The 18,382-nt window shown below is 43.0% G+C and overlaps 1 protein-coding gene across 1 annotated transcript in view; it reads left to right on the forward strand.

The window, feature by feature from the left end:
• Positions 1-18,382, forward strand: part of PLXDC2 (plexin domain containing 2) — a 283,339-nt gene that overhangs the window by 169,173 nt on the left and 95,784 nt on the right. The window contains exon 4 of the mRNA XM_063127724.1: positions 10,699-10,768. Coding sequence (XP_062983794.1) covers positions 10,699-10,768 — 70 coding nt within the window. The remainder of the gene's footprint in view (positions 1-10,698; positions 10,769-18,382) is intronic.

Raw genomic sequence — 18,382 nt, forward strand, 5'->3', positions numbered from 1 at the left:
TTAGGATTTGACCTTTCAGGGTCTGATCGTTTTGAAAGCCAACCCTTTACATCTGGGCAAATCAAAATGGATGGCTTAGATTAGAAAGAAGTTCACATAGCTAGGCAAATTTGACCAGATTGCCCAGTCTGACAAATTTCGATATGCCTGAGCAAATGCTGCAACAACCAAACATCTGCTGAAATGGAGAAGAAAGGTGGCTATTTCTGATTGCATTGAAAACGGTGGAGCATGTTAGCCCCCTACATGTGAAGGGGGCACTGAAAGGCAAAGAGGCCACACCTCACTCCACCTCCAGTGACATGGTGTTCCTTGGTCCCATCCCCACTATTTGAATGTCTGCACTGGCTAGCTTCCTTGCTGCAGACACCTGAGGAAATGCATGGACATTGGGGTGGGGGGAGCCAGAGCTAGTTGGCGCATGTAATGTCAGGGCCAGGAGGTGCAACCTAGCTTTCCTTTCAGTACATCTCCACTCCTCAGGTGAGTAACCCAAGAAGAGGACTATTTAGTCAAGACTGGTTAGGTGTATGCTTACTTAGGCCAAACCAGGACAGATAATGAAAAGAAAGGGAAAGGATCCACCAACACTCCTGAAGTTGAGTGCACTATATCTAGGGAGCCCAGTGTGTTGTGCACATACCAAAAGCCTCAATGCGATTTATCCAAACCAGCAATCATATAATAAGTGTCAATAGACATTTAGCAAACATTTAATAAACATATAGCATAGTTGCTGGTGATTAACAAGGACAAAAACATGTCATAAACATGAAAGAATACAAACAAGGAAAAACGTATAAATGTAAGATTAAACGATGACTCCGGATTGTATGCACCGTTTCCAACTTCGTCAGTAATACACGTTTTCAATTTACAAAAGTTAAGAGTTCACCATAACATAAATATGTAGGCTTGGCATGCTGGCTGCGAGTTCTAACCCCCGTAGTGAACTGTATGCTTCCTGAAGAAAAAGTTGGACTCTATGTCCAAAACTATGGAAAAGATTTCTAATCTGTAATTTACAGCTTCTAGAGACAGCATGAATCTAAACTGACGAAGAGAAGGCAAACCAGGACAGAAACACACATCGTGCTCCTTGTTTGTAAGATCTTCAGTGTGAGCACAGATTCTGAAATTTGCATGGGATGCAGCCAGATTAACCAACATTTTGGAAAACACAAATTACAAGTGCTTTGAAACCTCACTTTCTGGTGGCTTTCAGTGGTAGCTTGCTTTGACTTGAGTGAACTTCCTAGCCTGTAGAATATTCCTAGAAAGTTTATTCCAATGAGATGGAAGTCTGTTTCACAGAATGGGCTCAGAAGCAATGTGTTTGTTTTCCTCGTTTTAATTAGAATGGTTAGTCATTATGCGAACTCTATCCAACTTCCTAAAAAAATAAATGATTGTTGTAGCTTTCCTATCAAGAGTTTGGGAATGAGAGCTGAAGGCCACTTTGGTCAGTTTTATTTTGATTTATGCTACTGGACAAGTAGTAATAATAAGAAAGAAAGAAAATACAAAGAAATAATAATAATAATAATAATAATAACAACAGCAGCAGCAGCAGCAGCATTGCTTACTCTAATGCCATATTTTCTCTCATGTGGTAGCTATTTTAAGTTCTTTCCATATGCAGTTTCGTTAGAAGTGCTGGCTGAAGCGTGAGGACTGATATGAAGAGGGAAACAGTATCAGTAGAGGCTCCCAGCAGATATCAGGGGTAATAGAAGAGGGAGAGACTTGCTAGGGACTGGCCTGTCCCTTGCTCATATCAGTTGAAATATCCACAGGAGTTTTGATTTGCAATAACAATGAACATTACAAAATCTGAAATGGTAACTATTAATCCCAGCCACATATGTTGTGTTAAATATGGTGGATGCAAACCTTGAGCAGTATCCAACGGGGCCCACTCTGCCTCTGCTGGTTCCACTGCGCTTGTGAAAGGCTTTTGCGCTTCTAAAAGCAACCACAGAAACAAGACAAAACACTCATTTCCAGGTCAGGACAGGTCAGCGGATCTCCCTTCTACAAGTTCCACTGACGTACCTGCTCCATTCCAGAAATGAGAGTATCCTATTGTGACTATGCACTGGCAGGAGCAACGGGGCTTTGGCACTTCTAAATACAACCAAAAACGAGTAGTAAAGCCCAGGCGCTTCTGCTAGTGCATGGACACAACAGGATACTAGCCAAACAGCCAAGCACCTAGGCATGAATCCAAAGTCCTGATCAAAATAAATAGGATCTGTATTGCACAAGATTGGAATACAGACGAACCTCGGACACAATTTTGCCATTTCCAAAACTTGCATGCAAGGGACAGATTGCATAGGCAGGGATTCTTTGTTTTTTCTCAATCACGTCATCCTATGAATTACCAAGAGACTGGTTAGCACTCTAGAACGATGAATGGTTATCTGTTTGGCCAATATAGCTTTATTTCTTCTTTACGTGTTAATACCTTTGTATGAATGATCTTGTAGCTATGCCGTCCTAGAATAATAGTTTTACAATTACATACTCTTGAACCAGATCCAAATTAAAACGATGCTTTCCTAGTAAGAGGCTGTGCAATCAAATATGTCTTTAATGTCACCTTGGCAATTCATTTGGTGTACAGGCAGCAAATTCTTCTGTTCCAAGTTTTAAGAAAAGATAATTTTGGAATACTGATTGTGGTTAAATCAAGATTTTAATCTTACACCTGCAGATGCAAGAAGAAAAATGTGGCTTCTAGTTGGACTTGACATCCCTTCACTGTTTTATGCTTTCTTCCAACTTCTCAAGATAATAAATTTGGGGGAAGCGGGGGGGGGATCATAAAACTGTTAGAGTGTTAAAAATTGTAAGGGCTGTCTTGTCGGAACTTGCCTGTAATGTCTTCTTTGCCCTTGTAAAGAGATGAATCTCCGTCATTATACAATAAAGGACAATTTGGACATCATGCAAAGATTAAATGATGAAAATGCAAATAGCTTCTTAAGGTTTGTTCTCTAGTTTGCTAGGAAAAAAGTGGTCTAAATTTGTTAAAATATAATTCAAAAGGCACTTTCTAAATTGAGAAGGCTGAATTAATATAGGCTTAATCTCTTCAACTAAACTGAATTTGGGATATTAATGAATTTGGGGGAATTGCTAAAATATGACAGGAAAGAAGTCCCAGAAGATTTAGTTTTACCTTATATTTGCAATAAACTGACTTGTATGTTTCAATAAAGATTGCATTTTTGCTGAAGTGGGCAGGAGGGATGCAAGAGAAACTTTGTTGTGTGTTTTTGTTGTGTTGGTTTCAGAGGTTTAGAGGCGCAAAGTAGATAGGATGATCTCTTTTATGGGAACAGTGTTTCTTAGTTGCAAGATATGGAAACTTTTATGATTCAGAATTCTTGAGGCAGAATTTGTTTTGTGTACACAAAACAAATGGGGCAAATCAACACTATGTTTGTACCCCAGGATTCATATGTGCAATGTCTAGCAGAGCAAAGGAAGAGCTGTTTCTCTTTTGACAAAAGTTTTGTTCAAGGCTGGATAGTGAAAGGGTTGAGACGTGGAAAAATAACATCGATGGCCCAGTTCTCCTCCCATTGCATAACAGCTTCAGTGTGAAGATCCTGGCATGTATTAAGCCAGAATTCTTTGTTGTGTCCAGACTGGGGGACTCTGGCTTAATGTCAGTGGAAAAAACTGTGGGAAATAAGCCAAGATCATATTATCACTCTGTCTTCATACAAGCCAGGGTCTTCTCAGCAAAGCCAGATCATGAGAGGAGGAGACAAAGGGAGGGGAGGAGCAAGGAAGGAGCATCCAGACCAGATGTTCTTTTCTGGCTCCACACACCATGGGTTATAAAGTCTACAGTGATCATCCAAAGGCCACTTGAGTAGTTGCAGTTTCTCAACTATTTGGATTCATTCAGGTTTTTATGAAAATATGCAAGAAGGGCATAAAAATACACTATCAGAGGCAGTAAACCTATGTAAACTATTTGCAGGAGAACATGGACGGGAAAGTGCTGTTGTACCATGTCCTGCTTGTGGGTTCTTGGTTGACAGCTGGTTGGCCACTGTGGGAGCAGAGTGTGGGACTAGATGGACCCTTGGTCTTATCCAGCAGAGCTCTTCTTACGATCTTAGAAAAGCAGCAGTAGCATATCTTCATTAGGACTAACTGAAATGGCAAAACAAAAACAAAAAAAGTTGGAGTTAGGGAGAGAAAGGGGCCCAATCCATATGTAATATAAGCTACAATCCTATACCGTCTTTCTTGGGAATAAGCCCCATTAACTCAATGGGACTTACTTCTGAGTAGAAATGTATCGGATTGCTCTGTGAATTAGTTTAGATTGTGTCTGGGTCAAAAAGTCCTCAAGACTGCAATCTTATACCTCTTTAACTGGGAGTAAGTCCCATGAAATCAATGGAACTTTCGTTTGAGAAGACAGGCATGGGATTCTGCTGTAAGTAGTAAGAGTGAAAGAACAATAGCTGCTCTCCCTTTGGAAATAGGGGGAGAAAATGTCAGTTATTCTGACCTGTCTTAGCACTACACACTGGTACCTTGTATGGCAGAGAGCAGAAGTAAAGACAAGTAGAATTTAAAGAAAGCTTTGTGGAAGAAGTAGACTTTGAGGGGCGGCTGAAAGATCAAAGAAGTGTCAGAGTGTACGTTCTAAAGGAGTTCTGGGACTTCATAGCAGAACCTAGTAAGTGTGGCATAATAAAAAGAAAAGGTGAAGAGTGTTGAAGGGAAAGATTTGGCTTTCACCAGTAAACAAGAAAAAGGCTCTGAGGAGGTCCTTGGATAGTTTTGTATGGTACTTGAAAAACTGCATTTTAAAAAGGAGTGACTGAACTTTTCCCATCAATTTGAATGATGGCCAAATTATTGGAACTCTGAATTGAAATTATCAATGTTCAAATTAAACCTGAATATATAAGGATTTGAGGGAAATCACACTACTTACTTCAGAGTTTGCTCCACTGAGCTCTGTAAGGCTTACTTTGGAGTAAACTTGCATAGGCCTGCAGTTTGTCTTAGCCTTGCACCCTTTGTTTCAACAATCATTATCCAGCAATAGCTCGCTTTTTTCTCTTCCCTTTTAATGCAGACAGACCAGTTTCTTTCTATTTAATGAATTGCTTGCATTTAGATCACAACCGTTATGTATGCAGCTTGAGTTGAGCTGTATTTCTTCCCAAATTAATTTGAGCTCATATCCTAGGAGACGTTTGCGGTCGTCAAGATTAAAAAGGAGCACCATATGAACTCGGATCTTTGGAATCATTGGGTTGCATAATGCCCACCCTTGGATGGTGGGGGAAAAAGCAGGGAAAGGAAGTGTGATTAGAGGGAAGAACAACACAGGCGGAGCAATCCAATATGGGGGTTGGGAGTGATTGCTCCAACCCATGCAAAACCCTACCAGATCAATGCAGCCAGGGATGGAGGGTGGGTATGTGTTAATCTTTTCTGCTCCTCCCATTAACTCCAATGAGAGGGAATTTACTTTGCCAGCTCCTGGGCTAGTGTAGTTCTGGGCCCATTTCGGGGGCATAGAATCCATGGCCGCCTGCACCAAGCTCCCATCCAGAACATCCTGGCCCCACTGCCAGAAAACAAAGATAGCGGTACAGCAGCAATGGTGAAAATTTCCACTACTGTACCCGGGAGGCCTCCAGTAATGGATGTTTCTTCTGCAGACAGACAGGGAAGACTGCAACATTCTGAGAGCCCTTAGTGCTCTCCTAGAGAGCAAAGGATTGTGCCCTAAAACAAATCAATATATAAAAGTTCATTGGCATACTACCAAAAATACTCATTGAAGGGCAAGATCACTCTCATCTGTATTACTGCATTAGGTTATATGTGGGGCTGTCTTTGAAAATGGTCTGGAAACTTCAGCTGGGCCAAAATAGGGCAGCGAGACAGTTTACAGGGACTGGCCGACATGGTGACATTATGCCAGTACCTTTCAATCTGCACTGACTGCCAGTCCATAACCAGGGCCAATTCAGAGAGATGGCTTTAACATTCAAAGCCCCAAATAGTTTGGGGCCAGGAAACATGAAGGATCATCTCCTCCAATATGTACCTGCCTGAATCCTAAGATCGTCCTCAGTACTCCTTCTCCTGGACCCCACCCCCCACCAAAGGAAGTGAGGTGAGTGGCTACTAAGAAGAGGGTCTTTTCTGTTGTGGCACCCCTGTTGTGGATTGAGCTTCCCAGAGAGTCTTGCTCGATGTCCACATTGTGTTCTTTCCAGTGCCAGGTGAAGATCTTCCTATTTTCCCAGGCATTGCTGCTAGATTTTATCTTGGTTTTTGCTTTTATTTTATACTATAGTTTTAAACCTTTTAATTTTCATATTGCATCTTATTGTTGTGAACCACCCAGAGAGCTTCTGCTATTGAGCAGAATAGAAATGAAATAAATAAATAAATAAATAAATAAATAAATAAATAAAATTACCTTTTGAAGCTCTAACGTGGGCTATTTTACTAGCAATAGCCTGATCCCAAATTGTATTTCCCTTTGATTACCTCCTCTTCCCACCGCTGGAGTAGTGGAACCAGGGCTTATAGGGATGAAGTGCCAACACTTTTGGCGAATAAGGACCCGACGTCATCTGCCACCATCACCTCAGAATTCCCCTACATTACTTAACAGTTGCGGGAGAAAAGGAGTTTTGTTGTAATAATGTTGTAATGCAAAGCATTTGGGAGAGTGTCTTGGTCTTGGAACAGGCAATGAAAAACCATCTGCCTTACAGCAGCCCTGCTCCTGATGGAGATGAAAACTGCTAGAACTGGCTTGTTGAGATGCCTTTGGACTCTGGTTGGGGTCTTGGCTGTGGGAACTTAAAGTTTGGACTCTAGTTGGGTCATGGTTATGGCGAGAGCCTGCACTTCAAAATTCGCCACTGCACCACTGCTTCCCACCCATCTGGCTATGACCAAGGCCAGATCTACACCAAGCAGGGTGAACTGGCTAACAAACTTTATCTGGTATGCCCCGTGGGCAGGAAGCTGCCGTCCCAAGCAGCAGGAGGCCTCCCAGAGGACAGCCACTTGAGGCCCAGGTGCCAACCTCCCCACCTGGCACCGTCGGAAAGCCTGCCAGTGCCACTCGCTCCCCCTGCTTTGGGCAGGCATGCTTGGCTGCCCTCTCCCCCACCCCAGCTCTCAATGAAGCCCAGGGAGCAGGATTGGAAGACCCCTGGCGGCAGCCTCTCCCAAGCCACATGGCTGGCTGGCTGACTGGTGAGGAACGCCCTCTGGCGAGAGTTGTGCTGCAAGTCCTGTGGCACTCAGGCAGGGTGGGGCCCTTGGCCGTCTCTTCCCCCCTCATTCCCACTCCTGACCCCAAGTGCTCCTGGGCCCGTCCAAGCTATGCAAAATAGTCGGGCCCTGGGGGCCCTTCCAGACTGCTGAGCCCTGGCAATTTGTACCAACTTTCCCCTCCCCTCTCTCGTTGGCCCTTCTGGGCCCCAACAGTTGTCACTACTGTTGTAAACCATTTTAAAGCAGAAGTATAGTTCCTGCCCTGGTGATGCATGCTATGTTTTTCTTTGAACCTATCAAGACTTCTCAGGGGACCAGATAAGTCTCCAAATTGACTTTTCCAAATGTATTTTGCGTGTAGTTCAAAGGGGGCCAGCATGAAAGCTGATTAATATTCCATATTATTTGTTAAATACCGTTAAGTCATGAAAGAGGGATTAAAGAGCCAGCAAGGAATATATTTTTCAATTAGCAGAAATCTTGTATCTTGGACATTCCTTTTTACCTAGGGATGATCTGTTTATGAAATGAAATTAGTTCTTCTAGTTGTAAGCAGAATATGTGCTGGCAAATCCTTTCAAATTCTGGTTTCCAATGAAGAAGAGAAAGAAATCTAATTTGAAGCCATTGTAAATATTCATCGATTAATTTCCTACCAAATAAGTCATTAAAATATCTAATAGATGGAGAACCTAATATTTTCAGCAGAAGCGGGGACAAGTTAAATCCAAGGCAATATGAAAGTTAAAGCATGAGGCAGACATAAGCTTGTGGGGGAAATAGATTTCAGTGATTTTAAATGTGGTCAACAGCTTGCAATGGATGAAATGAGCATCACCACTATCCTTTTTTGTGCTAGTCTGATGTGTTCCTGAAACACAAGTTATTTTCATTTGACAAATATTGAGCTTTGCAAAGCATTTGGCAATGTGGAAATGTGTAGCCAAACTGGCAACCCAGAGGCCATTTTATTTGCTTTAATGCCACCAATTTAATGTCAGTGAATTAGCAGGCAGCCCCTTCCCAGTTTTCCTCAGATTTGCTCAGAATAAGCTGAGCTATTTAGCTAATCCAAGTCAAAAGAGACCTACAATGTTTTAAGCATTCATAAGCTGCCAAACCTCTTCCTTCACCCCATTCTTTCTCAAGCCTGTTTCCCTACCCATCCATTAGTGAGAGACCAGTCAACCTTTGGGAATGTTAAGAAAACTATATTTCCCAGTGCGCCTGGCACTGTGCTTGCTGCCATAGCAGCACCAAGGGGAGGATTGTCAATTGAAAGTGCTAAGAAAACTATGGGCATGTCTACACCTCCCAGCGATCCGGGAGGGGGAAGGATCTCGCGATATGCTGACTGTGAGATCTTCCCACTGCGTTCACATGTGGCGCGCAACGTTCAGGGAGGAAGGAGGATGTTGTGCCCGCCATTTTTAAAAAAAGATAGGAGCTGGAGCGCACCCCACCTTCTATGGCCCTGGACTATTCCTGTCACAGCTCCTTTCCTCAGATGAGCCCCACTACTCGTGGGAAGAGGGAAGAAGCCAGGACAGCCGGCCACACCACCCATGGTCCTCGAGATTGTCCTGGGACCGCAGGAAAAACTGAGAAAAAAGAGTATGGAGATATCCCAGGGAAAATGGAGGGATCATCCCTCCCTGATCCCGGGATCCACTGTATGTCATGTGGACACACAGGGACAATCCCCAGGATATCACCTGGTGTAGACATGCCCTATAATACCCGGTACTCCTGGCATCTGGCATGCTGCCATAACAGCACCATCTCTCCCTCCCTCCTCCTGTTGCTGTCACTACTGTAGCAGCTGCAACAAGGTAAGCAAGCAGGTGGGCAGGAGTTGGATACTTATGGGAGGGAGGGAACTGATCTTCTCCAGTTTAAATTAAGGCAGAGAAGAATTTGGGGTGGAGGTTGTAGAAAATTATGGAGCCAGGCAATATCTTTAGTAGCAAGGAGCTGTTACGTCTGAGCAAAAAGGCTTTACCGCCAAAGGAGAACACAAGGTAGCAGCTAAGCACCCCTAGCCGCACTGGACTGGGGCTGTTAAATGACCAGGTGTGCCTGGGGCAGGATACTGATGTCAGCAGGCATGGCATTAAGTAGGGATGGTCAGAAGGTAGATCTTCAAAAGGTTTGGACTTCAACTCCCAGAAGGCCTGCCAACACGGCCAATGATCAGGAATGTTGGGAATTAAAGTCCAAATCATCTGGAGGTCTGCTTTCTGCCCACCCCTGCCATAAGGCATAGCTTTTCAAGAGCTGCCCCCTACCCCTGCTGCTACCTGGTGTCTTTCTTGAGTAAAAGTGTGGACTCCAGTCTCAGCTGTTGCTTACCTGCAGTCTCTTACTACTTTCCTTTTCACACCTCAGCAACCAAGATGGCAGCATTAAAGACGAAAGGAGCCTGTGTAAAAGTGTCCATTGCAAAGATTTCTGGTCCCTTCCTTTGAAAGCTTTATATCGTGTTCAGTGGGATTTATTCACCAGTAACTGTGTAGGTACACCAGTGTTCCCGAGCCTGGTGTCTTCCAGGGCCCAAGCTGGCTGGGATGATGGGAAGGTTACAACAGCTGGGATTGTTTAGCTTGAAAAGAAGGAAGTTAAGGGAAGACTTGATAAGATATACAAAATTATGCATGGTGTGGAGTATGTGGATAGGGAGACATGTTTCTCCCTTTCCCATAATCCTAGAACACGGGGTCATCCCATGAAGCTGATTGGTGGGAGATCCAAGACAGTTAAAAGGAAGTACTTCTTCACACAGCGCATAGTTAAATTATGGAATTCACTACCACTAGATGTAGTGATGGCCACCAGTTCGGATAGCTTTAAAAGGGAGTTGGGGGAGAAAGCTATCAGTGGCTGCTAGTCCTGCTAGTTCTATGTGCTATCTCCAGTATCAGGGGCAGTAAGCCTATACAAACCAATTGCTGAGGAACATGGGTGGGAGGGTGCTGTTGTGCTGTGTCCTGCTTGTTGGGCCCTGGTCAACAGCTGGTTAGCCAGTGTGTGAACAGAATGCTGGACTAAATGGACCCTTGGTCTGAACCAGCATGGCTCTTCTATGTTCTTATGATGGGAGTGGAAGGACACCATCTTGGTGAAGGCTGATGTATGGGATAGCAGCTACATGCTTGGAAGTATCACTTCACTCAATGTAGATGACTCCAGCTGTGCTTAAGATAGAAGCCTCAGTCTCCACTGAGGATCCTAAATATGCTTCCTTTCCTGTTTTAGCACTGAGGAATGATTTCAAATTGATGGTGGCAAAGCTACTGTAAAAATCTTGAGGCAAAAGCAGCAGCTAATGGCTGGATCACATTTTGAAGTGAATGGGTCACTACTATTCCTTACATTATTGATTTTCTTTTCTGGTGTTGTTCCTTGCAGAGAGTGAATCTATCCTTCGATTTTCCATTTTATGGCCATTTCCTACGTGAAATTACTGTGGCAACTGGGGGTAAGTGGCTTTCTACCCGTTCGCTTTGGATAATCTGAAAAGAAATTCGGATGTTTAGAATCAGATAGATATATATGTGTGTTTGTTTTTTCAAATTTTGAGAGATAAAGTGAAACATGGTGGAGTTTGCTTTATCCAACACTTGAGAGTACAAATCTCCAGTTAATTCATATTCAGCGAGTTTCCTGTGCAAACTTCTATAAATAGTGGTTTCATTGATCAGAAGTTTTGATTAATTGGGGCATTTCGAATGAAAGACCTCTCACTACTCCTTTCCCATGATCAAGAGGGCACTGCTAGCACTATAATACCCTGTCAAATGCCAGTCCCTATTTTATTTGGGAAATCTTAGGCCTCTTCATTCTCCTTCCTATATGAACAACAATTCATTAAGCGACTTACATATGCAGCATTTGCACTGTTAAATGGCTGACAGTTCATTGTAACTGACTGATTAATTGGTATTTAATGCACTTCTGGAACTGCTGATACGTGGGGCCAAACTAGATATGATGCTAAACATATCACGTTCTCATGTGTCTTCTTTTATGTTAATTGTTAATTTTTGCTGGGACTAAAGCACCTGGGAAGATGAGTTTTAACCTTTTCCAGCCCTGCCATGGTCCCAGTGAAAATCCCCCTCTCCCTCCGCTCCTGGTTCGTAAATTAGCCTTGGACGGATAGCTACACATGGCCTCACTGCTGCCATTGGCCGCTACTTGGCATGATCATCGCCTTCCTTGCTGCCATTGCCGGCTTCCTCTTACTTATTTATTTATTTATTGCATTTCTATACCGCCCAATAGCCGGAGCTCTCGCACGATCTGCACGGGAGGACGCTGGCAATCGCATGGGGAAGGCAGCATCCAGCCCTCTCAGGCATGCTGGGAGTGGTAGGCTGTACGGGGGCCTAGGGCTGTGAGAGGAAATGGTGGCTCTGTCATAAAATGGCAGATCCGCCAGAAAATGGCCTCCGTGATTTGAACTTTGAATCCATGGCTTGAAGCTTGCCCATACCTAATAGCTATCATTGACAGCAATGCAAGTTTCCAACACTAATAGCAGCTGCAGCAGAGGAAAGGATTAACCCCCTACCAATGATTGGTAGTCCAAGAAAAAACGCCTCACCATGTCTGCTGCTAACAGGGTTTTTAGAAGAGGTGCAACAGCAACTGATGTGTTTAGCATCATGTCTAGTTTGGGCCATAGAAAGGGGGGTCTTTTGCACTGGCTGCCACAACTACATCTCTTCCAGCCCAACAGTGAACACCACTGACCTATCGTTAAAATTAAAGTTACACAAATAACTTCCATCTATTAAGGCAGGTATGTGGCAAACTGTATGCATTCTAATTAATTTCTGGACTACTGACGTTGGAGATGTAGCTTTAAGAGAATGTATTAGCATAAATTATGAAGATATTAAATATTGTGTGCTGGCACTTTTTTTAAAAAAAATGAGAATGAATGGGATAGCGCAGGAGACTCAAAGCAAAGCTTTCTTGTCTTCCTCTGAAAATCATAGAGCGAGTGGGCAAAGAGCTGCTTCTATAAAGGGAAGGAATGCCTGACAGAGAGAAGAAGGAGATGCTAATGATAGGTATGCTTTGAATGCATTGCAAGCTTAGCAACAGTGATGGAAGGGGTTAATTATGATGAGAAAAAAGAGAACATTGATTCTAAGGAGCAAACACTGACATTTCTTCACTCAGACATAGACAAATTGATGGTGGCCTTGACCAACATCTAAGGCCATGGCTAGGCCAGGCCTATATCCCGGGATTGTCCCAGGATCATCCCTGTGCATCCATATGACACACAGGGGATCCCGGGAGCAGGCAGGGACAGCCCCTCCATTTGATTGGGATAATCCTTAGGTCTAGCTAAGGCCTAACACCCCTTTTCTCTCACACACTTGCTGTCACTCCTTCCCCCTCTCTCTCTTCCTGACACCCCTTTTCTTTCTCTCTTCCCAAAACTCCTTTTCTCTCTGTTTCTGACATAGCTGTTCTCTCTCTCTCTCTCTCTCTCTCTCTCTCTCTGTCCCTTCCTCCTCTTCCTCCCTCTTCCTCATTGACCCGTGAGGGACAGGTTGCTCTTGCATAGGCCTTTGAGATTAGGTCGAAGGCCTACCCATGATATAAGAGTTAAGGTTGCAAGAAGCCTGGTTTTGTTTCCACCAGTTGTGCCATGTTCACAATGCACTTTCAAACTGCATTAGTAATAAATTATGACCTTTGACCCTCAATTAATGAAAGAGAGAAATCCAATGGGTTGGTTTGGGCAATTAGTGTGTCCTTGCCCTCAATTCATGTTTTACTAAGGTTACTTGATTCATGACTGTGAAGTAAATCTGTTTGCACTGCCATTATTAGTATAATTAATCAAATCCTGTTCTTCCAGAGGTGGATATCTGTCATGTGGGATTCCTGTGTATGCTAATTCCGGTACCTGGGAAATCACTAGAGGCTTTCAGGCTCTCAGATAACAGAAAGGCTTCCTGACAGAATGTTTCAGATGTTTTAATTTAGGAAAGAGCAGAAGCAGTGGCAAGGGACTTAAATATCAGGTGGGGGAGTGGATTGGCAGTGTGGCAAAGAAAAGGAAGACCAACAATAGCATAGTAGACTAAAATATAGGGCATTTCTATGATCCTTAAATATACGGCAGTATTGAACTGTAAAATCAGGGTCAAATGTAAGGGTCAATTGCACATCTAGGCAATTGTTTTGGACTTGGAATAAGATTGCTGTGGAAGTTATCTGAAGATACAGAGCTTTAACTTCATTCCTTTCGGGATTGTCATCTGATATAAACAAATGCTGTTTGATTAATATAAACTTTAGTCAATGAATTGATTGATTGATTCAATCTGCATACATTCTCATCCAGACTTTTTTTTTTTTAACTTACACCAATGGTTTTGGGAAAATTTGTTCTACCCCATGTCATGTTCCAATATTAGTTGGGGTAGTAAATGTCCAGAAATTAAAGTAATGGGGTGGTGTCAGAAGTAGTCTGCTTCCCTCTGCTGGTTTTGTTTAGCAAATGTCATGCGACTTTTGCTTTATCCCAATATATTAACATTGGTTGGGACAAGAACCACACTGCCCCCTGCAACACACATCAATAGAGTTGCAGGGGGTGGGTAATTTTTGTTCCAGGCTGTTTGGGGGCATTTTAGTTTACATCTCTTGATCAGATTTTGTTGGAAAAATTAAATCCCAATATGTTACATTGGCTTGGACAAAAAAGCACCCTAGAGGCAAAAAACCAATAGATTCCTTGGGATATCCTTTGTCCCAGGCAATTTCTGTGTTCAGAACAAGAACTGTAAATGGGAAGTGACAGCAATTAGAGGACATGTTTATTATTGTACAGGTGACAGTGATCTAGAAGGACTATGAAAAGTGCAACTCTTCTCTGTATGTGTGTAAATTTAATCCCAAAATAAGGGGGAGGGGAAACACAATACATCTAACAAAATAAGCAGAACTGTCTTTGTTACTGGATGATGTGCCACAGTATTCTTAGAAGAGGTATTTCCCCTTAAATCGGGGGGGGCAATCATTATTTTGAAATGGACATTTCCACCTGCAGTTGTTATAAGTACTTCCCCCCACTTTTTAAAAAAATTGTCAAGCCTGCTGCTTGATTATTTGGGGCCGTTTTTTCACTGATGATTTAATCAATTTATCTGTGTAATCAATTTTATTTATTTATTTATTTATTCATACCGCCCAATAGCCGAAGCTCTCTGGGCGGTTCACAAAAATTAAAACCACAGTAAAACACAGTAGGATTGATGGTAATCAATCCTACATTACCATCCTAATACTTGATTAGGTCCTGCAGACCAACATCTTTGAAACCACCACCCCACCCCACCCCCCACACACGTTACCCGTTCTCCTGCCTGTCTGCTTTGGAAAGGAAAGCAGCATTACAGTGATGGTAAACCGTGGGTGGCATTTTCTTTTTCTGTTGTATGGGCTGAGAGTACCTTTTAGGGAAAAGCACTTAGCTGGCTGGACATAATCAACAAACATTTGCGAACCTGAAATTAGCTGTCAGGAAGAATAGGGGTCTTGCTTACTTTCTATTTCATTCTTGGCCATTTTGCAGTCAGCTTAGACTTTAAAGGTCACATGCACTTAACAGAAGTTCGTTTCATTTATTACAGGTTTTAGAAAAGGAATAAAGGCTGGGTTTTCTGCAGAAAAAGCAGATTTGTGTGTTGCTGTTTCACTGTAGGTCACACGTAGATGCCTAAATTCTATCTTTTTTCTCAACAAACACAATAAACCAATGTGGTATAGTGGTTAGGATGCTGGACTGGGAGTCAGGAGACCCAGGTTCTAGTTCCCACTTGGCCATATTTGTCAAGCGCTATCATGTCCCCCCTCAGTCTTCTCTTCTCCAAGCTAAACATTCCCAGTTCCTTCGACCTTCCCTCACAATACTTGTTTTCCATCTCTGTTGTCATCCTTTGAACCTGTTGCCATTTGTCTATCTTCTTCTTAAAGTACAGTGCCCAGAACTGGACGTAGTCACCTGCTCAAGTAAAAAGGACTAAACTGGAAGCAGCAGGCTAAATCCATTATTTTGTGAGGAAACTTATAAGTAGACTCTAGTTGAGTAGCTTCACAATAATAAACCCCAGGAGGAAACAAATTACACCATGTCCCCGTATTACAAGCTGAGCAGAGAAACTCTAAAGGGACGTTAAGTGGGAGGATCTCGTTATGCTGTCTGGGAAGTATCCATGGAAACCTTAAACTTTTAAAGCCATAAGTAGTCCATAAGGAATGCTTTCAGTTTGGACAGATAAAAAATATAAAAGTGACATTGGGATGGGCCACCACCACACCACCCATCACCCCATCCATCACCAAAATGTATTTGGTGTGTAGTGTCACCTGCATTCTATGCATTGTGAAGTTTCCGTAGTAATGTAGATGAAAATTGGCAGGTGAGTCATGGTGTGATCCAAACAGTGTGTTGCCTACCAGGTAAGGATTAAAGCAGATTAAAAAAAAACCACAGCAACACTACATTTATCAATGTTTGGCAGATACTTTGTGCAATGCAACAGGCCACTGAACTTACTTCTGAGATAACTCAAACTGAAACCTCCAGGATTTCCCCACACTTTTTCATTCACTGGTTTCTCAATTGTACGATATAGCTGAAATTGTTGTGGCCTCTGGCAGCAAGCTGATAATAACCTGTGTATAGTCTGTGTTCAGAATATGAAAACTTTGCATCAACGTAACCTAAATTCCATTGCAAGAGAGACTGAATTCTGCTAGTTGCCTAAGATGACAATCCTCTATGCACATTTGCATGCGAGTAAACTCCAATGAATGCAGTAAGCCTCCACAGGCTCAAGTAGCATATGCTGTAATTAGGGATATTGGAAAATCCATTTGGAGGGTGGTTTTCGATGTGTTTTCCTAGGTCCGCACCCCCCGAGACTTCAGTTCGGTTGCCGCTGCAGCGCCTGACTTGATCTGTAGTGAGTTGGGCTGGTTTGCAAATTTCCTGGGCATTTTGTTCATATTTTTGCAGGTTCTTGGACAATTTTTGCAAATTTTTGAGCAATTTTCACAGATGCCTGAGTGATTTGTGCAAATGCGGCTATGATTTGTGCAAATGCAGTCAAAATGTGTGCAAATCACTCAGCCATTTGCACAGTTGTTCAGACACATGTGCAAATTGCAGAACCTGAGGGGGGAAATGCACAAAAAGGTTTGCAGAGTTAGGGGAAATCCCGAAGCTTGGCTCGCAAACACAAATTGAGCCATACACACCGCAGATCTCCATCAAATCATAAAGAAGAACTAGATTTCCCAAGAATAGACATCCCTAGCTGTAATTGATCAATTTTGCACCCATGATCAATATTTGCACTTGAAACTATGGAATTGTCTCATGCCCAGAGTTCTCTTAACAGGTTTCATAGCATAAGGACAGAAAATGAATGGGACTCAGCTGCGTTTGTAAATGCTTTCTACTACAGTAGCCTTTGTCCATCTGTGCATGCTACATCCCCTATGGCCACACTATGGGCATATCTACACCATGCCTTATCCCGGGGATTGCCCTGGGATCATCCCTGTGCATCCACATGACACACAGGGGATCCCAGGGGCAGGGAGGGATGATCCCTCCATTTCCCCAGGAAAACTGGGATGGCTTTTACCCTGGGTTTTCTCACGGACTCAGGATCGTCCCAAGACTGCGGGAAACATGGGTGGCCATCCCAGTTTCGTCTGGGCTCCTCACGAGTAAACACAAGGAGCCAGGAACCGGGCATGGGGCACAGAGCTCCTCAGTTGCTCCGTGCCCATTGGGGATGGGGAGGGGAGCAGGTTGTTGTTGTTGTTGTTGTTATTATTATTATTATTGCCTTTTAATTTTTGCTGGAGCACTCATGCACTCCAGCTCTTACGTCTGTAAAAAAAATGGCCGCCATGATGGGCGCGATGCCCAGGATGTCACGTGGCACATGTGGACTGAGGGGGAGGATCTCGCGATCAATGTATCGCGAGATCCTCCCCCTCCCCTCCCTTGGTGTAGGCATGCCCTATGTGTTTCCATCTAAGGATGTGGGCTAGCCCATGCATTCTAGAGAGCCCATTTGCATGTACTTGGGCAAGGCCACCGAGCAGGACCTCAGAAAATGACTGCACAATCAGTTCATATTAGGGAATATGGTACTTAACGCTTGTCTGCTGGGAGGAAGGAGCAGGACTCAGGAATCAGTAAGAGGAGGGATTGAGAAACTATGTAGTTGCTCAATTAGGTTCAAAGATAAACTCCCAACTACTGGGGTTACTATGGGATAAAAGTAATTTGATCCTTAAAAACCAATGAACATGGTTGCCTTTGAAAGAGAGCACGTACTCCAGATGTTTCAGGAGAAATTCTGCAAATAAATAAACATATTTCAACTTTTAGTAGGTTTTGCCTCTTTCTTGTTTGTTTGTTGTTAAAAGATAGACCCCAGATCGGGACTGCTGTTTGGCTGCAGAGAAACTGACTCTGACATTCAAAAGCACCTCTTGTCAGGAGAAATTTGCTGGGGAGGGTTTAAACACACACACCAAAGCTCTATTTACTGAAAAGGATTGTTTTGTACTTTGTTCTGGGTAAAGCCAGGAAGCTTCAGGTTTTGTTAATTTGTTGTTGTTTTTCCAAAGAAATTCTACCGCCAGGGTCATGTTTGCTGAGATATGAGTGCCTCTCGTGTAGAAACAGCAGAGGTTACTGAACAATAAATTAAAATAACAGAGAAGGAAATATCAGGATAGCACACACATTCTCTAATTAACATGTGGGCTTGGCTGAGAAAATAAGATGTCACACTGTGTGAAGTTCAGTTTTAAACAAACTAAAACCACAGGAGAAGCTTAATTAAAATGGGAAGCGACTTTAAATGCTTAGTGAGAGCCACAGAAAAACAACACACAGAGAAAAAGACAGAGATAAGAAGGCGAGGAGGAGGAGGAGGAGAATTTAGAAAGGAGCAGATTTATTTAATTAATTAATTAATAAAATTTGTATTCTGACTTTTCTCCAAGGAGCTCAAGGTAGCATAACTAGGGTTAT

The sequence above is a fragment of the Elgaria multicarinata genome, chromosome 1 (assembly GCF_023053635.1).
Source record: "Elgaria multicarinata webbii isolate HBS135686 ecotype San Diego chromosome 1, rElgMul1.1.pri, whole genome shotgun sequence".
Classification (NCBI taxonomy): Eukaryota; Metazoa; Chordata; class Lepidosauria; order Squamata; family Anguidae; genus Elgaria; species Elgaria multicarinata.